This window comes from Cuculus canorus, chromosome 2, assembly GCF_017976375.1.
Source record: "Cuculus canorus isolate bCucCan1 chromosome 2, bCucCan1.pri, whole genome shotgun sequence".
Taxonomy (NCBI): Eukaryota; Metazoa; Chordata; class Aves; order Cuculiformes; family Cuculidae; genus Cuculus; species Cuculus canorus.
Window position 1 is genome coordinate 20,415,859 of NC_071402.1, and position 24,755 is coordinate 20,440,613.

The following is a 24,755-nucleotide window of genomic DNA, read 5'->3' on the forward strand; positions in this document are numbered from 1 at the left end:
TAACATAGTTTTCCAAAACCAAGTCAACTCCTGAAGCACTCCAGGAGGGAAAATCTACTTTAAGTGATTTATTTAATAAGTAGTTGGATAGTTTGAGTGCTCTTGCTATGCAATTGTTTGCCTTCCTTACTTTAGGCTCTTACACATTGTGTGGGAGCCTAAAGTAATATTCTGCTAGCTGCTAAAGCATTTCTGCAAATGTTAATGTAAGGCATGTAATTGGCTATACCTTTTCTCTTTCCACCCCACCTTATGGGTCTGAAATTCTTGTAGGTAATGAACCTTAGAGTTCCTAATGAATCTGGGGCTGGACTAGTTCCTAGGCTGGTAGAATCATCATAGCCCTACTATATACATTTCAGCATGACCTGGTAGTTATGTTTAATTGTACTTAAGGGAGGTTTGCTTGTCCATTCAGGCCTCTCACATGCATTGAGTGGTGTGCATGGAGCCATGAAGGGTTAGGGTTTGGTGGCAAAGGGGCTATTTTTGCTTTTCTCATTGCTCCTTGGAAACAAAATCTGTTCACTTCTCCATCCAGTCTAGTGATCTTAGAGTCATAGTATGAATCAGATCATTGAACTGCTCCAGTGGAATAATAAACCTGTATAACAAACAAGGAAACAACAACAAAACAAGCAAGTAAACAACCAAAACCACAGATCTGCTATTACCTACTATTCATTCTGTGGCTATGAAGAAAATCTACAGCCAGCAGAAATGAGAAGAGTGGCACCATTCCTTTATGTGACTCTCTGCCATGGCGTAGGGTTTTGGGTTATGACTGAATGCTCCTTTAGACATTAAAAATGTGTGTGTGGCCAATATTTTCCATTATAATCAATCAGCAGATGAGAGTGCCTGAGTAAGGGATTCTAGAGTTATGTTTTCTCCTACCTTCCAAAATACCCATATAAGTTCAAGGTAACCACAGGAGGTGCTACTTGCCTATTAATGGTGGAAATATACTTTTTAAATTATCACAAAGGAACAGAAAGAACATCAGAATAAATTGTACCATAGTATAATCCATAATATCATAATCAATGTGTAAAAATAAAAAAGGAACCAAAACAAAAAAAGATGGAAAAAGCTACAAAGACAGACAACCAAAGATATGAAATACCATTCATAGCATATCAAAGATACTTCGGGCAATGTAAAAAGATAATTGACGGAGAATGCAGTAGAAATCATAGGTGCCTTGTAGAGCACATATGCAAAATTGCTGATACTTTCAGCAAAGAAGGAAACGTCACTAGTTGAAATACCCTAGTTAAAAGCTAACAATGTGAGGTTGCCCTTAACATGGTACATGTATGGAGTTCCGTGGTATGGGACACTGAATGATTAAAATTCAGACAGCTTCAAAAAATCAACTGTAGATATTCATGGAAGAAAATTCTTTCAAAATCTATTATATATACCCATATTATAACTGGCAGAGGAAGTTCCTATGCTGTAAATTCCTGGATATACTATTCTCCAGTCTTCTGCCTTGGACATCTGTTCCTGCTGAAGACTCGCTTGGGCCAGGCGCAAAGCCTTCAATTCCTTCCGGGGAAGGAAAGGCTTAAAGGGGAAAAAAAAAAAAATATAGAAAATAAGTAATTACAAGTCCACAAGCAATGAAGAAAACAGAAAAGCAGTGAGGGTTAAAAGATCCCTGATGAGTAAGCCCCATGACTGATATTGGCAATATTGGCACAGTGGAGAGGCTGGAGCAGTAAGGTTACCTTGTATTGCCACTCACATAACTTAATTTTGGAATTAATGGGAGCCTTGGCCTTAAAGTTTTATAAACTAGAATGTGCAAATTTATGGTCCATAAAACTGCTTACGGAGCTGTAGTACACAGAAGAGAAATATTTTATTCCAGTACATCTAAATGCACATTTTTTTTTCCAATTTGCCTTTGGTCAGCTATTTCTGTCAAATTCAGAGCAATCTCACAAAGAAATACTACTCTGAAAAGCATTCTGGTGAATGTGTATTTTGCTGGAAGGATAATACATGTCCAAACTCCAGTCCTAAATTTTCTCTTACCTCCCTAATAAACAAATGTGAGTACATAAGCATGCACAAAGAATGATATACCTGAGAAGACTGCTGGTTTCCAGGACATATAGAAGTAGCTTTCATATTGATATCTCTCACCTTACTTTTTTTCACATGATATTCAGGTTTTGTAAAGATGAAAATAAAACATGGAATTAATACAGGAAGAAATAAAGTTGTTGTTGGAGAAAGTTTTGAAAGAGTTAGTGATGGTTTTACTTAATAATAATTAAGATTTTGATACTGTGTATAAATTAACACTTAAAAGTTTTGCTTAACTAGCTAGATGAGTAAAAAGTTCCTGATGTTTTATCTATAATAAATAACTGCCAAATTTTCTTAATTTCATAACTCTCAAGGAACTGCCAATTTATAATTCTTTTTCATATTGCCTATACTGGGTGATGCCGGTAGCTTTTATAATCCAGGAACACATTTTGGAGAGGAAAAAACCCGTAGTACGTATTATGTTCCTGAACAGACTAGGATCCAGAAAATGCACTTTTCAAGTCCTTTTTGACAGGGACAAGACTGTGCTCTTACACGTCTGTAATTTTGGTTTGTAGGCAACACTGTGGTTAGCAGCAGAGCATCTCTGACTTGAAGCCAGCCTCCAGGTTTATGTCTTTCCCTGCAGTTTGTGTGACATTTGCAGTACAACTGCTTTGTCACGGGGTTGTCTTGTTGCAGGGAGTAGTTGCATATCACAGCTGGCTATTAGGTTGCAGTTTAATGTTTGTTCTCAAGTGGAGTTTGGTATATGCAAGACTAGGCCACTGAAAAAACAGACTATACCCCTGTCAGCAAGAACTGAGCGGCTGTAACACTTGGCATATTTTTCCTCCTCAAAACAAAAATAATCTTCACACTTTCTTTGTCAGATCTGTTTATGGTTCCTGCTGTTAAGTCTGGGAACATATATACATATGTATAGGCCATGTTCCAGACCTCCTCACTGGGGATATTTGACTGACATCCTTCTGATAACATTAGCAAACTGTTCTTGATTTGATTATTCATGAGCTATTTGCCATTTTAACCAGAATTCTAGTAGTGCACAGGAGCTGCACCCAAACGGCTGGGAAAGACATCAGCAACACACAGTCTCTTTACAGAAATGTAGGATTCCCCACTATGTGTCTGGAACCACGACAAGATCAAGGCAAAATTTATTTGCAGTCAGGATCTAGACAGAAGCTGACATTTGGTAGTCCTTGAATGACCCTGTCCTGAAATATGGATCCCAGGAATATATGGAGAAAGACTTTTTCTTGCTGACTTTAAAAGCATGAAGAATTATTTAAAGTGTATTTTGGTATGTATAGTGATTATTAAGTTCTATAAGAATATAAGATTCATGTAAATAAATCTATTGGAACTTCCCAAAACTGGGAAGTACTGACCTGTCAGCCTCAACTCTGTGCCTGCGAAGATCATTTAACGGATACTCCTAGAAGCTATGCTAAAGCACGTGAAGGGCAGGGAAGTGATTAGAGACATCCAGCATGGCTTTACCAAGGGCAAGTCCTGTCTTACCAGCCTGGTGGCTTTCTGTGATGAACTGACCACATCAGTGGCCACACCAGAAGGACAGGATGTCATCCAGAGGGACCTGGACAAGCTGGAGAAGTGTGAATCTCATGAGGTTCAACAAGGCCAAGTGCAAGGTCTTACACATGGTTTTGGTACAGGATGGGGGATGATGTGATTGAGATCTGCCCTGAAGAGAAGGACTTGAGGGTGCTGGTTGATAAGAAGCTCGACACGAGCTGGCAGTGCAGCCCATAACGCCGACCGTATCCTGGGCTGCATCAAGAGAAGCATGGCCAGCAGGTTGAGGGAGATGATTCTGTCCCTCTACTCCACTCACTTGAGACCCCACCTGGAGTAGTCTGTCCAGTTCTGGAATCCCCAGCATAGGAGGGATGTAGAACTGTTGGAATGGGTCCAGAGGAGAGCTACAAAGATGATCAGGGGGCTGGAACAATTCTTCTATGAGGACAGGCTGAAAGAGTTGTGGCTGCTCAGCCTGGAGAGGAGAAGGCTGTGGGGAGACCTTATAGAGACCTTCCAGTACCTGAAGTGGGCCTACAAGAAAGCTAGGAAGAGACTTTAAATGAGAGGGGGCAAGATTTAGATTAGACATTAGGAAGAAATTTTTCACTCTGAGTGTGGTGAGACAATGCAACAGGTTGCCCAGGGAAGCTGTGGATATTCCCTCCCTGGAGGTATTAAAGGCCAGGTTGGATGGGGCCTTGAGCAGGCTGGTCTAGTGGGAGGTGTCCCTGTCCATGGCAGGGGAGTTGGAACTAGATGATCTTTTAAGGTCCCTTCCAATCCAATCCAATTCATTCTATGATACTAGGAAATGAAACATTTAAAACATGAAAATATAATAATTCACTAAGATATTACAGAAACCTCTGCATATCTGTCCAAATAAGGTCACTGCCATGCAAAAAAATGAACAGCTACTTTCCACTTGCTGGCAGTATCATTAAAGTTCGTAAGACACTAGTGATTAACTCCGTTTCAAATGATTTCACAAATATGGCAGTTCAGATCTTAAACAATTTAGTAAATTTGAATATGATTTTATTGGTTCAGTCAACAAAATGAACTGCAGTTTAACATTCTTTATTGTTTACTGGCAAATACATTGTTCATTCAGGAAATATCTGACAGAGACTTGAAAAGCACTTCTTTTTCTCAAAACCAATCAGAAATATCAATTAAAAGAACCAAGTATATTATTTTTAATTTTTTTCTAGTAAAGATGAAATTAGATTAAAAAAGGATAAATACATTATGTTATAAATTTTATTTTCCTATAGAACTTCGGACTACTAAATGTTTCAAAAGATATTTATTCTTAGTAGTCAGTTTGTATTTCTTTAAACGCAGGCAGAAAAGCGGGCATCCTTCATTTGTGATAGCTATTTCGAACTAGTAACCTCATTTACTATTCACTTATTTTCATGACTGGTAGCAGAAAATTAGTCACCCTACACAGAGGCACATATGACCAACAATCACTGAAGGGATTTCCCTGGCTTTTGCTTTCGGAAAAGGTCCTACACTTCTGAACTCCCTCACTTGCAAGCTTCAGTACACTGTCCTAAGAAAATTGAGGAGACTACAACCTGAGGTGCTGACCTTGGCTTTCTACTGAACCTTAGTATGCTTTTAGTAGGAGCAGCAGAACAGCTGCTCGGCCCTGACAGTTTGCAGCCTCTCGGTTAGTAGAAACCTCAATCATTTGGGTTCCTTTTCCTCCACGTGGCCACAGAGAACTTGCGCTACCAGGGCTGTTATCTCTACATGGGAGCAGCCATCTCATAGAGCTCTGGGGAGTTGTGGATGGTGCCTTCTGTATTCACTGGACTCAAATCATTATCCAAGACATCGAGGGAAATAAACAGCCTGAAGCTTGATAACTGAAAGAAATAATTCAACAGGTAGGGAAACACAAGTAGTGAAGCCTAAGGAGAAAGTTATTGGGCTAAAAATTAACCAAAAGACTTTCAGAAGTGCAATGAAAGAACTTATTTCTCTCGTTTATTCTCCTTATATTCAGTGAAGAAGGATTTTTCACATAACCATCATTGCTTCAAAGGAGCATGACTTCATCACCAGTTTATTCATCCAGAAAAGGCAAGCAAAAAAATCTCTCCTGGGGTCCAAATTTTGGCTGTGCATTCAGGTTTAAAAATGATAATATTACTTCACTTTTCTTCAGGTACTTGAAACTTTAGAGTAAGCATTGACTTGAAAATAGCTAAACCAACATTAATGATCTGTATAAAGTCAATTAAGATCTCGAAAGTGAACAAAGAAATGTAGTGGCTACGTATTTTGTTTAAGAACTACTTTATTTGAGCCTTGTTACTTTTTAAAAATTCATTTACACATCTACCATATGTGAGACAATGCATCGTTCAGGAACTTCACTTGACACACAAAGGATTCAAGGTCTATCTAATGTTATAGAAAAAACAGTCTGGAGCTACAGTAGGAAGAAGTGGTTTGGAAATTGTATGGAATATTAAGTTAGAAAAACAACAGCAAACTACAGAAAAAACATTTTTGTTTTTTCTCAAAAGAACATTACCAGTTACATTCTTGAGTCCTAATTTTCTGATAACTTTGTGCTGTTCTTGCAAATTACAGTCTGACATATTAAGAAAAGCTGAACTTTATGCCGATCATGCTTAATATACTGTGCTGCAATCTGTAACAGTTCAGCTCCTCCAAAAGCAGCTGAGCTTTCCTTCCAGTGGGAGCACCGGTTCCTGAGAGTGGAATGAGATACACCCACGGAAAATCATTTTCTCCTGGCTACAGTGATTCACTGAATAAAACCCATTGCTGCAAAAGAAGGGTATTGGTTTGTTTAGTCTACAAAAAATGAACATATCATCTGTCTGTAATCTCAGGTATTTCAGCTATCTGATACTGAGAGGAAGGATGGAAGGAACTGGGCATATCTATGGCATCTATCTGTCCTTCATCTCTTACGTCAACAACAGTTTTCTTGTGGTTTTTTTCTAGTCTTTAACAATGAGGAAAAATTATTTCTAAATAGGTTTCCTAGAGATTGTCTAGAGATGTATCCTTAGAAAATTATTTTCAAATCTAATTCTAATTCCTTCAAAATTAAAATCTTACCTTGTTTAAAGTTTAAAAAATATGAGCTTTATGATACACTCATTATTTGTTTGGTCCAACTTTCAGTTAAAAATGAACTAAATTAAAATTTTCTTGATTGACTTTCAACAGTTATTTCCAGATGGATTTCAATGTGTGTATAACAGCCAGATAGATATAAGATAAACTCTCTACCTGTAGATATTAAAAGATAAGTACTTGAAGAATTAAGGAAGTTAAGCCTCTGTCTTTGTTGTCTCTGTACAACTAAATAAGTTGTACAGAGACAGTTGTAACAGAGGTTGATGTCTGCAGTTGAAACAAGAGTAATGAAGAAATTCAGGCCAGGAAGAATGGATCTAACATAAAACCCCCTGAAATCAGTGAGAGGCTTTACTTTAACTTCTCCAGACTTTGGCTCCAGTCCCAAGTAATTATGCAAGCTGGACTTTGACCACTGATACTAACACCATCTGCTTACAGCAAAGTACTGTGAAATCTTTAATTAACACAAATCATGAAGGCCTCAGTTCAATGCCTTTTCCAAAAATAACACCTTTAGGAAGCACTGTTGATGCTTACCTTGCTGAGGACTTCATACTCTGCCATTGCATGTAGAAGTGTGTAATCTACTTTGTTGCCAGTGCTGCCTTTTCCAAATATAGCCCATTTTCAAAGCTATTGATTTTCCAGTTGAAGTCTTGAATAAAAATAATATGCAGCAAATAAACAGAAAAGGAGAAGCAAGGGGTTTTATTTGTTAAAATCACATTTTAAAAAAGCAAATGAAACACACAAAAGGTAAAAAAGAATATGATACATCTGTAAAATGCCTACCTAGACAGAAGGATAATTAATTGTTTTCCTGTTCTGAGCCAAAAATAAATTCAATAAATCATGATGCTGAATAACTTAGTTCAGTAGTACTGATTTTTCCTCTTTTTCTTCAATAACTGTATCTAGCAACACTTATGTGTGTAGATATGAAAACCATGAAATAATTCTCTGCCAAAAAAAATAAGCTTAAGCAACCACCTCCCTTGCCTCAGGCTACTAGGCTCTCAAAAAGGCTGTGCCTCAATGAGGAAGGGCACAAGATCTTTCCTTCCAGAGTTCTGTGTTGTTGTCTTAGGTGAGCATTTGTCTCAGATCACAACATTGAATAAGCTTGTTCATCTCTATGTGTTGTTTCTAGGGTATCTTTTGGCAACCTCCCAGATATGTCTTGAATCAGGGGCAACACTTGCAGTTGCACAGACCTTCATACTCAGAAGGAATATTGACCTGTCAGTAGACAGGGTGTTCTGTTTAGCCATTTGCATCCTGACTTACTTTTGCTGGTGCCTACTCTGCCATCTGTCTAGAAATCTCATACTAGTTCTTTAATAAAATTTACCAAATATACAGTATAAGGACCACAGCACTGTGTATGTTTAAAAGGAATACAATGTGCGAAAATTGACTTCCTTGATACAGAAATTTGTAAGATTGCTATTGTAATTTATTTTATCACCTTTCTTTTTCTTGCAGTTTTACTAAAGAATGCAAAAAAGGAGGAAGAAAAGCCTTTCCGAGACTGTGCAGATGTATACCAGTCTGGTTTTAACAAAAGTGGGGTCTACACTATTTATATTAACAATGTGTCAGATCCTAAAAAGGTAAATATTTATTTTCTTTTCTTATTTTTTAATATGATGTTACTCTGGTGTTAAAGGAGCATTTGAAGACTTTATTGAAGTTGTCATTCTGCAAAATGTTGTACCGGTATAAATAACCTGGGCAATATTCAGTCTTGAAAAAATCTACAGTACAGAGAAGAAAATTATAAACAGTTATTGTAGACAATCTGCTTTCCCACTGATGGGGAACCGTTCTTACATACCAACTTACATTTAATAGTTGACTCACTACCTCCCACTTGGCAAGTGCAGTTGAGTCAGACTATGGTTGCAAATAAATCTGTGATAAAGTTTAGAAGACAATTTTTAAAGCGTTATAATGAGCAAGCCAATGGGTGGATTATTTAGTAGCACAGGGAAAGAAATAGCAGAATGAGTAGCTTTTAAAGATAAAGATTTACAAAAATTATGCTTCTTTTCTAGGGAGCAGGGATGTTGATTTTTGTCTGTAAAGAACATAATATTCTGAATATTAGCACTCATTGAAACAAACGTATTAACTCTTTCTTCTCAGAAAAGATCTTTGGGAGGTTTTTTTTTTTAATGAAAATGAAACATTAGTCTGTAAAGGAAACTGATTTTTGGAGGGCTTTTGGTGCTAAGGTACTTGTTTCAGTTCAAGCTAGGAATAAGAGAGAATGACCTAAGCCTAACTTATACTAACTATAAAAATATTACCAATTTTATTGTCTATATTAATTTTATGATGATATTAAGAGATGTAAAACTTATCCCTAAACTAAATTTTGTTTTACGAAAGGCCTTTGGAAGCCTGTAAATGTCAAGATGTTACAGTTTACTAGGGAGTTAGAATTCATTAAACCTTGTGTAGAAATGGAATGGGAAGTGTTATGGGCAAAGATCAATATAATTCTGATTAATGTGAATGGAAAGATAATTGACATGACGTAATGTATATAGACCTCTTTAAGCATTACTGAACATAACAAGAACATTAAAAGCAGTACTGTGGAAGCTGTTGAACTCAAGCAGAGACATACTGTAACAATCCCAGTTGCAGGTATAAACTGTCTTTGGCTTTTTTTAGCCTATACGGTTCATAATAATGGTTCATAAACCATTCCTAGAAGCTGGATTGTATAGGAAAACAATGATTACCTGAAAGCACTGTAGCAATGATGTTATGGTATACTTACCCTAAACTGGCTTCAATGGTAATGCAAGGGCAGTGACACGATGGAAACCACCCTGTGTTTCTGCTATATCCCTGTTTGCAGACACTGCAGTCAACCGCTACAGGCAGCATGACTCGTTTGATATCACTGCATTATTTTTTCCTGGAGTCTTCCAGTTTTAGCAAGAAAATTAGGGAGGCAGGGTAGAGGGTGGAAAGTGAGCGAGAGGGAGAGAGAAAATGTAGAGGGTGTTTCTAATACCACCTTTTTCTGTCTTGCTGTTGTGATAACAGAGCAAGAGTTGATCCCAGGGGCACATGAGTAGTGTGATTGCTTTAACAGATGTTTTTTTCAGACATTAAGGTCGTATTAACAATCTGCAAAGTAGTGCTGTGCAGAGGTAGCTGAACTAACTCCAGTTGAGATAGCTTCAAAATCACACCAGTGCAGCACTGTGCCAGGACTAATTAGCCCAGAGGTAGCACCAAGCTAGCACAGTTAGATTGCTCTGGGACCCAAGGTAATACCCTGATAGACACTCCACAGAGACATAGCCGCTTGTTTAAAGCCATCTTAGTTATCTGGATTACCACAATGGAATGCACTCTCTGACATGTCTTAAGAAGCCTAATATATTGTTGCCTTCTGTAATACTCACAGCCACTGGCAACTGTATAGTAATTTTATACTTCAGGTCACAAAAATATACCTTCATTTCATTTTATATTTCCTAAGGGATACTTACAAGAATCTTGATATTCAGTAGAAAATAAGCCTTTATCATGTATACAAATGCTACAGTCAGTTCTAGTTTTATGCTAGTTTTACCTTTTCTATATATTCATAGAAAATTTTTCTCATGCTTGCAGCTCCATATCATTTTTATGCTTCATTTTTATATGCATACAAATTTAGATTGCAATTTTTCTTTCATGTTCTTAGTTTCAATAGTTCATTAGTTTAGTTCATTAGTTCTCCAATCATGGATCAAAAAAAAAAGATTCATTTCTGTTTAAAAGGATCTTAATAATATACCATATTTTTGAGATAGGAATAGAAAAAGATAGGCTTAAAGTATTAAGCTAATTAATTGCCTTACTTTGTAGTGTGTGTGTGTGCGTGTGCGCGTGCAATGTCTGATGGTGTTGGCAAATGGTTGTCTCTCAGCCTTAGTGAGAGTAAAGGTGAGAAGAGTCCTCTCAGTCCTGTGCAGAGATGGAGCCAACTACAGGGTAAACAGAGGCTGCTGATGAGCAGAGGAGCAGTGGAAGGGAGGTTGTGGCCATTTCGGAGATGAAGCAACCGTGTCACCTTCAGGAGCTGAAGTAGGCCAGGGAGATTGGTCTGTGTGTATCTTCCTTTGGAGACTTCTACCGGCTTCTGGGTGTGGTGCACTGCACTGAAAATGTAATGCTATTAGTTACAAGGGGGTCCATATATTTAGTTCTTTATGGCTCTGCAAAAGCAGTTGCCACCATTACTGTGAATTACCATTATCTTCACTCCTTCCTCTCTATGTTCTGCCTGTGAACTTCCCACGAAATTGCTGTTGATGGTCTCTCTCAGCATATCTGCCAGAATTTTAAACCATTAAACATATGATAGCTCCATACATTATGGAGACGTATTATCCTGGCACAGTTATGTTCATACTTTATTTCTGCATGGCAGATACATATTCCCTGAATCACAGCTGGCTGGTCTTAAGCTTGTTCCTCCATACCAACAATGTAGACACTCGATGTGTTACTTGCACATGCACATAAAATGTGGTATATGGTAATCCCTCACCTTTTTTTTACTTAAAAGTTAGGCTTATCTCTTAATGATTATTACAAAGTTTATACTACTTCAGTCCATAAAGCTAAAATATTTTTTAACAATCCCACATGTGCCTTTTAGGACCTTGAGTATTTTTACCCATACATTTAAGGAAGGGCAAGAGGTACAATGCTTTGTCTGACTTTTTATTCTAAATCAAGTTATTTTATTGAACTCAGAATCTAAAAATGTATATAGATTCAGAGTCAGTTTTCTTCATCTTTTTCTTTTCACTTACAGGGTTAAATATCAGAACATGTTAAAAGGTGTTTAATAGCTGAGTGGCTTGACCTTGTCTGGGACAGAAGCCAGTCCAAGACATTTGTTGGCTAGAGCTACGCACAGTGAACATCTATAATCGGCTTGGCACTCCTGTTAATACAGCAGGTGTTTGCGTCTACCACTATGGAAAGTGCCAGACCACACAATGATGGCTAGTGAATAATGAGCTGTTGTAAATCTTCCTTTCATTGTGCAGTTTTCTCTTAGTTTGCTATATTATTCAGAAAACATCATCTTTTTATAGGTACTTTATTATGTTTTATTATGAAAATCCCATAATTTGTGTATGTGTCTTTAAAATGAGTAGTCTTAATACAACTGAGGATTTAATGCTTTAGAAATTGGCAGTGGATTCATTGGAGCTTGAAGTGACTTTAAGGGAAGTAAATCCCTCTTTTAGAAATTCTCACTGTAAATTAGACTAAAGAAACTAAGTCCTGTATGGAAATATTTCCACTCATAGTGTCTTCCCTGAAGGAGGAATAGGACCATAAATGTTTGTCTAAAAATTCTGGGTTTTCTTGTGGTTACCCTAAATCAAGTTAACATGTTTGTACTATTTGGTATTGTGCTTCCTTCCTATATCAAGCAGTTCTTCATTCATCATGCTTGGAGCAAATTTAAAAAAAAAAAAAAAGCACTTACACAGGATTACTTTGATAATACTTATGAGTAGGAAAGATTTGGAACTGATTTGCCTGGGGGTGGAATATAGTTCTCTAGTCAAGCGAGGGACAAATTTTTATTTAACTGAATTGGATAGTAACCTTCAATTTGGCAAGGCAACATAAAGCTTTAAATTACAAACCAGTGCTGATGGATTGTCTCCTGTTGGTGCGAATGCCAAAAAACTAAGCTTATGGGTAACACCCCTTCAACACTCTTATATATTGACATCTTACTTAAAAAGAAGGATAAAACTGTTCAAGACCACAGACAAATTAAATTTGGGACAGTTGCAGTGCCAATATGGCATAGATGAGTAGATGGAAATGAAAATGAGGAAAATTTACTTGAGTGAATAGCACTCAGAAGCTTAATTGGATCTTAAATTCAAGCATCATACAAAAATATGAACAAGAATTAATACTATCATTCACCACATACCAAGAAAAGTGAAGAATAAGCAGTATTTGCATTTTTTTCATAATTAATTTTTGAAAGTATGATCTAAGAAGAGTGAAAAATGAATGAAAAATAAATGCCCAGTTTGATTATTACATGGATTACTTAACATTGAGAACAGATTCCAGTTGCCACAATATTCTAACATCAAGTTTCAGCAAAATCATTAATTTTTCTTTTAATTATCCTTAATATAGAGTATCTCAGTATCTAAATTAGAAGACTATTGATGGCAGGGTATGTCTTTGATGTTTGCTATAGTTCTTAACTTCTGAGATGTCCCACAGACCTCTGTTCTTGAGGCTGTTCCTATCTATGTCCTCTGTCAGCTATAAAGCAATTTAGACTGAGATCTTCTGTTTCTGTTTTGGGACACTGCCTGGCACACTGTAGGTAACATTGCAATACAAAGCAAAAGTGAACCATTCCATTTGTGCTACATTTTGGACTACTTGAGTGGCTATTTTCTGTAAGAATTCCTGAAGTTTTTTTCTTAGTCAGACTGACACTCTGCTGAAAGATGAGTGGAACATTATTATCACTGAAAAAAATACTCTTTTGTTAAGAGGAAGGGAGTGATTTCAGGGGCATTGCAGATAAAAAGAAAAGAGTATGAAGTGTATGTGAAGAAGAAAGCTGAGGATGCAGAGGGGGTGATAGGCAGATGTTATTTTGTAACACTCTGAAAGAACAGGAGACACTGCTGGAAGAATTACGCTAAACATAAGGAGAGCTCCAGTTGTAATCAAGTGATTGAGGATACCATTAAGAGCATAGGGTATAATTCCACAGGAAAACAGGCTTCCTTAATTCCATTATTCACAAATAGTTTTTCCCCAAATGAGAGGATTCCAATGCAACTTCATTTTATTGTTTGTTGGTTTGAGTTTTTTACTATCTTTTTATTACTGCATAGGTCTTTTGCAATATGGAAATTGCTGGAGGAGGATGGACAGTTATACAGCACCGAGAAGATGGGAGTCTGGATTTTCAAAAAAGCTGGAAAGAATACAAAATGGTAAGGTGAAAAATGTGGGATAGCTGTATAGATCATAGAAGTGTTAGATTTCTAATAGTGCTTCCTATTGTCTTAAACAGATAGTTCTGTAAGACGTGGTTTAGCGTTGGAGTATTTTATGAGCTACCTTTTGTCATGGCTATTACTTTTGAAAATCTTAATAGTTTTTTTTTTTTTGGTCTTTTCAGTTGTGTATTATTTCCTACAGCTTAGGGTTTCTTTCAGATCAGTCACTGAGATTAAAATGAGGTCAGTCCCCAGGTGTATGCACTGAACAGTGTTGCTGTCTGCCCCACGAAGTTTTGACTTGCTGTGATGCTAAGGGGTAATAGGCATGTGACAATGTTCATAATGCATAGCTGTTTTCAGCTGAGGGGAATTCCTTCTATATTTGGAGAATCTCAGACAGGAATGAAAAGTTCTACTGGGGTTTATCCCAAGTCATACACCACCTTTGTCCATCAAGCCAATATACTGGAAATGCTGATACTTCAAACACGATTAAAAAAGAATAACTAACTTACTAAATTACAGATGACGCAACTTCAGCAGACTACTTTCCCTTTGCCAATTAAAAAAACACTTTACTCCAGTCTAAATTACTGCTGAGGGTTTTTTTTTTCATTTGCTGTCTGTTCAAACTCTCTCATGGAACTCCTTTCACTGAGTCTCTGAGTACTGGATTGGATATTAGTAACATTCCCAGTGAAGTTTTCAGAACTATGGTATCAGCTGGGAAGAGGAAAATCTTTTTTCCAACAGTTTTCAAAGAGCAGTTAACAAAGCATTTAAAATGCTTAAAAATTAAAGCAAGCTCAGTTCAGTACAAATTTCCATGGGAAAAAGTTCTGTTACAGAGCTTACCATTTCAGAAATAGATGTGATATCAGTTTATTGGACCAAAACGTCATTTTGGATTTTATGGATGCTTTCTTTTCAATATTATTATATTACTTGAAAATATAAATTACAGGGGTAAAAAATTTGGGCCAGACCACGGCTATTATGGATAACCAGAGGATGTAATCTGTTTCATAATGTATGTGAAGTAAAAATAATATTAAAATGACAAATAGTAAAGGATTTTCAAAATTGAAAAATTTTTAGAATTTGTAAAGTTTTAATTTAGCAGGAGAACTGTTTTGCTGTATTTTGGTTCAGAGTCAAACAAAATATATAACGTCATTTTATTTTGGGAGAAACAAATTCTACCAGTTCTACTTATGAGGAAATTAGAATTTGTACATGTAACCTAACTCTGTCTCCACATATGGACTCTTTTTATTTATACATACCATATGAACTATTGAGATTTGTTCAGCTTTTCTCTCCCATGTTTTTTCTTAGACCATTTAATAAAAACAGCCCTTCTTTTTAAAGTTTTTACGTATGGCTTTTTTTTTGCGTATATGCCTTCACTTAGTCAAACATTTTCCTCAAATTTTCCTTTGCAAGCACGTAAAAAGCCAGTTCAGCTTATGTTTGTTTTGTCGAGTTCAAGCAGTCTGAATTAATTTTTCTTCTCTTCAGGAATGCCATAGTCTTCTAAGAGATCATTTATTTCTACCAAACAAAAGGAATGTGTTTTGCACTTTTACTAATATTCTGTAAATAAGTCAGAAGAAAAGATGGGTTTTAGGCTTGTCTCTGTTGCTGTGAACCATTCAGCAAAGTAACTATCTCAGGACACCTTCTGTGATTATTGTACATCGTCAAATGGTGGATGACAGAAGCTGACGGATGATTTGTGGATTTCTGGAATATGTCACAGTGCCTAAGCTTCAGCTCAAGGACAACATTAAATTCATTCCCTCATTATTCACAAAGGGTGCATAGGATCTATCTGAGCACATCCCCTCTCCTTCCTGACACATCTACCTTGTTTCTCCCAGCAGAAGCCAGGTAGTAGTGAGGGAGACAATGGTACTTGGTCTTATTTGGAGTAGTTGAACTTAATATGCATTCTTTCAGTTTGTAGTTCGGAGATATAGATTTCGAGTTTGCTAAGACATTCTTGTGCTTGTATTTCACTAGGGCCGCATATCTAAAAGAAATAAGCAATATCATCATAATAAAATAACAATAATAATAAGTCTCTGGGGCTTCTTTTAGTTTCAGCACACTTAGTTCTTATTGGAAAAGAATCTGGGAAATGATTGAAGTTATTCAGTTACTAGAAAGCACTATCTGCCAGCTTCTGAACTGCACAGAGGCTGAGGCCACCAGCCTGTGGTACTGTTAGTGCCCTAACAAGTCATTTGTTGTTCCAGTTCTAGGAAGCCATTGCTCATTTTCTCTGACTATAAGCTGAGATCCTTACGGCATGTAACTTGAAAGGGGTGCATGTGGAGTATTCTCTGTAAATGCGAGTGGCAGCACTTCTGGGTTACAGGAGTCACCGGGCACAAACGCAACCTGTAGTCAAACTTCAAAGCGATCATTTTCTTTGGTTAAGTTTCATGCTGGTGTCTTCAGTTTACACGTTGGTTAGTCTGGAGAAAAGGAGGCTGAGGGGAGACCTTATCACTCTCTACAACTACCTGAAAGGAGGTTGTAATAAAATGGGTGTTAATCTCTTCTCTCAAGCAACAAGTGAGATGACAAAAAGAAATGGCGTCAAGTTGTGCCAGGGGAGTTTTATATCGGATGTTAGAAAAAAAGCATATTCATGGAAATGGTTGTCAAACATTGGAACAGTTTGGCCAGGGAAGTGGTTGACCCACCATCTCTGGTGGTATTTAAAAGACATGTAGATGTGGCACTGAGGGACATGATTTAGTGGCAGCTTGGCAGTGCTAATGTACATGTTAAACTAGTTGATCTTAAAGGTCTTTTCCAACCTAAACAATTCTATGATTCTAAGATTCTATTTCAATCCCTGTTCTATGTGTTTTCCAAACACCAACATAGGAAACACGTCGAGAGAGAGATAAAGTAGCCATAAATCTTTTGAAAGTAGGAAATACACAGCTTCAGTGATATTAGAGTAATAATGGTACTTTTTCCCCTTGTTATTTTGGCTACATCTCCATCTTGGAGAATAAAGTTACACACTCTTTGGTATCTAAAAGAAGAGGTAATAAACACAAAACCCTTTACATATGTTTTTTGTTATACAAGATTGGTTAAACCATCATCTTCCTTAGTAGCATATGCCCTTACCAGTATTGTTCAGTTTTGTTATTAGTCTTATGCTGTATGGTGTAATTTGAGCCTTTTATTCTAAGAACTCATTTTTGCCTACAAAATCTCTTCTGTGATTTCAGTTTTTTGCAGTCAGTACTAACTGGAAGAAATTCAGAAGAAACCCTGTGATTTTATCCTCCCATTCTGTTCTTATCTGTATCCACTATATATATTCTTTCATATTTTGTTGTGGATTTTCTATTAGTGTATTTGTTGTTTATCAGAAAAACCTGAAGTGAAGCAACAAATAATTTCTTATGCAACAGCTAAGATCACCCTGAAGAAGGTTCCCACCATTTTTCACATTTTCTTACCTGAGGAGGGAATGTAAAATACTACTAGAGTTTGACCTCTAGATGGAGAATACAATTTTAAAAAACTATTCCTTTGCTGTCTGCAAAACCAAGCTGCTTTTAGAAGGGAATTTTCCACAAATTTGCTTTCCAAGAGTTTCTAGTATTTATTATGCAGCCATTAGCAATAATTAAATCCAAGCAATTCATGAGTTCATGTACTAACTTGTCTCAATTTTGCCAGATTAGGTGAAGGAGTATTAGATTTCCTATTCTCTAGCCTTTTAGCGTGCCTAAATTAACTAATTCCCATTAATTTCACAGAAGTTATTCCACATACAATAGTCCAACATTCACTATCAGTTTCCTAGGGGGGGCTTCTTGGGGAACCAAGTCTAATGGGGGCTTCCTCAGGCCTTGAAAAATATTTTGTTGCTTTCTGTCATTGGAGAGAGATCCTCAATAGTTATTTGAAATTACATGCTGTGGCCAACCCATAAAAATCCTTTTCCTAGACAGTTCTTTTTCCTGTATGTCATTATTTAATTGTACTATATGCCTTTATTGCTACAGTATTGTTACTTTCCTCTCCCTGATGAAAGAAAACTATCATTTTTTTTAATCATAATGCCATGGCCCAGATTAGGATCAGTTGTACATATTAGACTCACAGATTAATTTTGAGGCTTTATGCAACTACCTGCTATCTTCCTGACCAGCAGCTGTTTTATTCTTTCGTTCCTTGGAGGCAAAAATGAAGTTCAGTGGTAAATTCCACACCCCTTAATCTCATTTTCCTGATTGACATCTAAGAGTCCAACACAAGTTCAGTGCTTAAAACAAATATGCAGCCAACTTATCTCAGAAAACATCACTAGCATTTGTATGTGCCAAAAAAGTATATTTACAAAACCACTTCCATTTCTGTTGAGTTTTCTTCCTTTCTCTTTTCTCCTTAAAGCTGTTGGGTCAAATTGATGCTAGCTCGATAATGCCAGTATGATATGATGCCAGAATAAGATAATTAATGCTCTTCCGTGGCTTAAATTCTACAGCACACTGAGAGTTAGACCTAAAAGATGGTTACCAGAACTTTCTCAAAAGTGGTTCTGGATGCAATTCTAGTGGCCATTTACATTGCTGCATCTAGAATAATCTGATTTTCCTCTCAGCCCAGATAAATTATAACTAGTATAATAAGTCTAGTAATCCATATCTTCTGCTTACCTAAAAGATCAATGTACACCTCTTCAGGCTGTAAGCCTTTGATTTCCTTCTAGGTCTGAATTTTTTGGTCCTTTTTGGTATACTTCCTGCAGTTCACCTCTGTGAGTAATTCTACTTTGGACACAGGTTCCAGCTGTTTCCTGGAAGACCTTCTAGTTTGTGACAATCAGGTTGCTGTTTGAGGATGACCTTATGTTTTTACTTCACCAGTCCTTGCATAGCCTACAGACTGCAAATTGTGCATGTGGGTATCTAGTTTTCCTGAATTAATCATAACAAGAGCTACTGTTCCAATATTTTCTTTCTTAGTACCATCTTTCAGTTCATTCTGAAAGCTTCCAGATATTACTTACATTTAATTTTTAGATGTAAAGTGTTCAGCTCAGATTTTAGAATGTAGTGTCCTAATTCCTTTTATGGTATCCGTTTTAAGTCTTATCTTGATTTCTCTTGCATTTTTGTCCTTTCACAAAGATTCTCTTTCCTTTCTCTTTCCTCCCCAAACACTTGAAGAATCGAGTACAGACAAAGCTCCAACCCCTTGCGGTCACATTAGATTATAATTTTCACCACTTTCTCTTTCATATGAAAGACTGACTGCATAAAAACAATATACAAGGCACAGTTTTAAAGAGTTTGTGTAAGACTCATGATTCTTTTTCCACTGTTTCAGTGGAAAATAACTTCAGATGTGGTTTTTTTGAACATGTGGTTTGGCTGAGGAGAATCTCTTAACAGAAAAAATAAATTTATTTTTAATTTGAATGCTCACATTGTGGAAACTATCTCTTGTAATACGTAATTTTGTTAAAGCTAGCTATTCTGAATTAATTTTAAATCCTTTTCTGGATTATAAGTATTTAAGCTATGTTATACATTGATATTACCACAAAATCTTTACCCATGTTGCATTCACAGTAATCTGGTATTGATACATTTGCCATATTCTTGTGTTCTTTAAAAAGTGGACTCAAATACTATCAAACAGCTCTGAAGATGGTAACTGCTCTTTCTGTGACTATTCCACGTTCAATGAGTTTATCAAAAGCTCATTTTTTTCTGTCTTCATTCATGCTATTTTTTTTCTCTTTAGACTAAAGAAAAGAGATTGCTGAAAGCTAAAGAGTATTCCACTGCAAACAGCTATGCAGTGATGAAGCTCACTGGGTTCACAAGATGTCAAGTAGTGAAATGGCTGTTGAAACTAGTTTCACCTAGCTTGTTAGGGAAATTCAGAAAGATGCTGTGACTGTTTACAGGGATTAAAACATTCGTCGTCTTTTCTGATAAATTTTGGCAATTTTGACAGGTATTTAAAATCAGAAAATTTTATTGTCGTGTGGAAAATGTATATACACGTTCTAGTTACAGATTCCTAGCTACAACAGGCCTGTGGTTTTATAGCATTAAGAGGTTTTGTCCATTGATTTTGGCTTGAACTATAATCAAGTCATCTATTTTTGGTCACAAACAGTAATGCAAAGAAATATAAGCACAATAACAAAATATTACTCTTAATGTACATATGGTCAGATACATACACCTTAAAAGTATGATTGTTGAGCGATCTCACGTGGACATAATCTTTCGTCTTTACTATTATTACCCCCAGAATCTTTTGCTATGAAGGATCCCCCAAGGGCAAAGATGTACACCCGCCCCCGATAATTAACTGGTTGGATTTTATAATAAGAACCTGTGTCTTCATTCCAACAAGAGTTTTTGTGTTTCCCTGTTTTGCACAGGAGGGATCCAGTTGATGGGGATCCTACTGCCCAAGCAGTTAGGGGTAATGGGCCATTATCAAATATCATTTTGCACAGGTCTGCCTTGTTTTCAGAGCTGGGAAGCTTTTACTGTTAGCACATGGGTTATTCTCTTTTGCCTTCTGCTTAGCAGAGTAGTAGGGGCTGTTCAGTGCGTTCTTCACATCTTCTTTTCCCTGTGGCTTGGTGAAATAGTTCTGAGAGAAAGAGTTATTGGTTCAAAGAACGTGGGGAGGTATTCTGAAGATAACTTGGGAATAGGAAAGGGATACAGAAAGAGTTTTAGAAGGGGGAAAACCTTCATAACACTATCTGTACTGTGTCCATTCATCTAGCTAGTTGGAGGTATATCCCAGAATTCCCTCTGCAGAAACATCTTCATGTTATTTCCCTTCCAGTAGCACGAAGAGTTTTATAAAGTGCCTCACAATATCAGCATGACCCTTCCTACAACAGTGAAGGAATTGAGGCCAGGGTGGACATGTCAGAAAGGCAAGAACTAGTGAATGTGTGTCCTTGGGAAAAATAAAAGGCACGTGTTTCTTCCGTGCTCTAAACGAACAAGACAGGTTGGGAGTGGTGATGGTGTTAAATTATTATGTTGCATTTATAAACTTCTGTCAATGAGTTATGAATACTAGTAGATAAAAAAGGAACACTTCAGGCATTAATAACTTTGTAATATATAGCCACAAATACATTTCTTATGAGACTACACTTCAAACTCATAAGTTGCTTACATCTGAAAAAAAAATTGTTTCTTCAAGGAACTGATATAGATGTTATGGAAGTAATTTGTTTCTTTCAAACATTTACCAAGTAATTTGGATATAAGGAAATTATTTTTAGTGACTGGAATGTGTATTAAGATATTGCGTGACTAACGCCTTTCACGAAGACCCACTCTTCTATGATAAAGAATGACGTGTCACGCTAGTTTAGTAAAAAGTCACTTCTAACCACAACGGTTACTCAGATAATTGTCACTTTCATCAGTGCTATAAAAAGAGCCAGCATGTTCTCTCCTTCTGCTGAGGTCCAAATCTAGCATGTTCAGTGAAGATAAACGTGATACCAAAGTGGTTAGAGACGATGTTCAGTTTTATGAAAACATGCTCATGGAACTATTATGGCCCTGACCAAGGCTTAATCTACAGTGTGCACTTCAACAGTATGATCTAAGGGAGCAAGAATGAAACAATATTTGTTTCGGAGGGGTTTGGATCACTAAACTGGGCACCGGAGAAGATGTTACTGCACAAGGAACATCCTTTTTATTTTGGAAAAAAATTTTCTTGTGGTTCAATTTAACACCACTAATGTATACTGATGAGACTCATGTGGTCTTCCAAAGGCTAATATAACCATGTAAAGTATTCCTTATATGTAAAACTTAATAATTTTTATGTAATGATATCATAATTCAGCTTACTTGTGCTAATAGCCTGTAGCAAAGCACCATAAGGCAGATTAACATTATTAAATAAACTTTCTAACCAAAAGAAGGAAATGCTTTTTTACAAGAGTCAGGCGAGATTTTTAGAAGTTGTTTTTTAAATTAGTAATTGGAACATTCAGTAGAGTTGTAGCAGAGGTTCTTCCAAATGATAATTTGATAATTGTATGCTCTCATCATGGAAGAGCTTTCTCTTCAGGGAAGAGCATCACCTGCCTGATCTGTTCCATCCAGGACTTACTGGAGCAGCCCTTCACTTTGGGGGTCATGTAAAATTAGTGCTGTAACTTTTTGACTCTAAGGTCAGTCATCTTCTGTTCCTATTCAATTATTTAGTGTAGCAGCTAAGTCCAAGCAAGAGAGAAAAGAGCAACCCATAAATCTGATGCGTGAGATATTTAGACAGGTTATGGGGGTGCGATTTAAGTCTCTACTCAAACTTACACACTGGTGGTTTGACTCTTGGTCTTTCCTGTAACGTATATGCTTCTAGTTACACGCATCTTTGTTATTTGAGATGAATTGATGCCCCCTGGAAACAAAAAAGAATGCAATCCTACCTCCAAAAGTTCTTTCTTTTTGCCTGAAGTGAAACAAAAGTACTTTTACTTAGGGTTTTTTTTCTGTTTTGAGTTTTTAGCCCTAAAATTTGCAATTTATTTCTTTCAAGGAACAAAACAGAAGCTTCTCTTAAGCTTCCAGTTTGTCTTTCTTAGAATACAAAACCTGAGTTTTCTTTTCTTTAAAATTTACCCATTTCACTGGCATGCACTTACTAAGAGCTGGACTAAGTGTCTGTATTCCCACGACCCACTTGCCCTAGAGTGGAGAAGCAGGTTTGGGAGAGTTTCTCAAGATAGTTTGTCTAAACTGTAAGAAAGTTAGACTGAAAACCGGGCCTGAGGAAGATGCACCTGCTGTTGTATATGGGCCATTGTAGGAAACTGAGGCATAGGGGGGCCCATTGCCTAGCCGGAGGTAACATTTGAATAAGGTTTGCACCTCAGACCTGAATTGTGCCACTGTGGTTCTTCTTCATTGGAAGTCTGCTACTGCTGATGCTATGTGTGACTGAGAAGGAAAAAGGAAAAGTGTTTCTAACTTCTGTATGTCTACTAATATATTTGGTCTAGAATGAAGTGCAATAGCCTGAATTGCTGCAGGATATGAACAAGATTTTGACACACTTTTTGAACTTGGAATGATTATACAGACATTTATTTTGCAATAACTTAGTTTTCATTTTAGTCTTTTCAGAAGGTACTTCTGACTTCAATTTGAAAACACATTTATTAAACTTGCCACCAAATATTTGTTAATATTTCACAGAAATATTTCTGAATAATTATTTTTATTTTGCTGTATTCTTTTAAGGTAACAAGATTTAAGACATTCGTTGTCTGAGGAAATTGAAGTAATTTCTATAGACCACATCTTTATTTCAGATAATACAATGAATAATTCAACATGATGCAAGTGAAGAATTATGCTGATCTTTCTGGAAATTATCTTCTTAAACAAAATCCATTCCACATTCTCAGCTATGGCAAAAGTAACTGAGCATTCTTTATGGCTTCTGGGAAGACACTGCTGCTGTAAAATACTGAATTATTATCTGCTTTATTCAGTGAATTGTCTGACAGGAGATGAACCCATAGGATATATTGACTGTGTCTGGTTTCAATTTTGTTTTGTCTGTAAAAAGTCAAAACTTCCTATGAGCATTATCAGACAAAATAAATGAACTATGAGAGATAATTGTTTAATGGACTTGGAGTAACATGACTCAAGCAGAATACCCCCACAGATTTTGCCAAAGCTAATAAAACTCTTTTGCACCCTACTTATTATTTTTGAGTAGGTACCAACTTTGGAAAGCCATTAGGTCATTTTTAAAAACAGTATTGAATACTGTTTCTTTGTCCGCGTGACTGCTTTAGTAGTTTTGACTCTGCTAATCACCACACAATTGAAAATGAGGTGGTGTATAACCTGGATGTCATCTAGATAAATATTATATAATTGCACACATTTTGTCTGGGATTCCTGGTTTTAAGTACTTTAATGCATAAAAAAAGAGCAACAAATTAGTATTTATTTACTTTTTTACATAGCAGTTGGACTCTATGTCAGATTTTACACAATTTACTGTATAATTATAAGCATAAAGAACCAGAAAATTCCTTTGCTTCATAGTAGAGCATAAATAGGATTAAATCTGTCAATAAGGCTCTATGTTGTGAAATTTCTTTGCTCTGGGAAGTTCTAGCATGTCGACAAGAACAAACTAGTTTAAATGCAGTGCAAAACATCATCTGATTATTCCCTGATAAAAAAATAATTTTACTAACTGGTTGTGATTTTTATGTGGTTTTCACTGAGTTATTGCAGATCAAAATTTGTCAAAATATGACCTTAAAGCTGAAAAATGATCTTAATGCACTTTTCAGCAGCAAGAATATAAATGTTTTCCATTTGTGAACAATAACATGAAACATTAAAATAATCTGTGTTAGGCCAGTGCAAAGATTTGTGTATCTTGTCGTGTGTCTAACGGACAGCTAAGAAAGTATATTATGATAATGTAAGCATATTTCTCTGTTACATTCTCCCAGATTCCACAGAATGCTAATGAGGAAAATGTAGGAGGAGTCTTAAAACGTTTGGAAATTTCTGACCTTTCCCAGTAATGTTAAGCATAATTTGGGGAACTTAAAGCCTCTGATATGCCAGTCATCCCAAAATATTATACAAATTTAGCTTTTTTTTTTTTTTTTGGTAAAATCTAAACTCTAAAGAATTAATCTCTGCATTTGGAAATATATAATGAAAAAAATATGAAAGCTAATGACAAAATAGTGTCTTTTAGTAAATTAAAAAGCAATTTTGTAACAGTGCTTATGACTCACCAGGTTTCAGAGGGACTTAAAATGTAGTTAACTGCAAATACATTCATGAAATACAGATGTTCCTTTTCCTTGTAGATTGATAACTGAGGATTACTTGGATCACCTTATGTAGTTCCTTAGGTATAAGTTCAAAACTTTAATACAAGCAATTC

General features: G+C 36.4%; 1 protein-coding gene across 1 annotated transcript in view; it reads left to right on the top strand.

Annotated features, from left to right (window-relative positions):
• The window catches only part of ANGPT1 (angiopoietin 1), a 168,269-nt gene that overhangs the window by 99,500 nt on the left and 44,014 nt on the right, over positions 1 to 24,755 (top strand). Inside the window, exons 5-6 of the mRNA XM_009562044.2 lie at positions 8,236 to 8,363; positions 13,665 to 13,766. Coding sequence (XP_009560339.1) covers positions 8,236 to 8,363; positions 13,665 to 13,766 — 230 coding nt within the window. The remainder of the gene's footprint in view (positions 1 to 8,235; positions 8,364 to 13,664; positions 13,767 to 24,755) is intronic.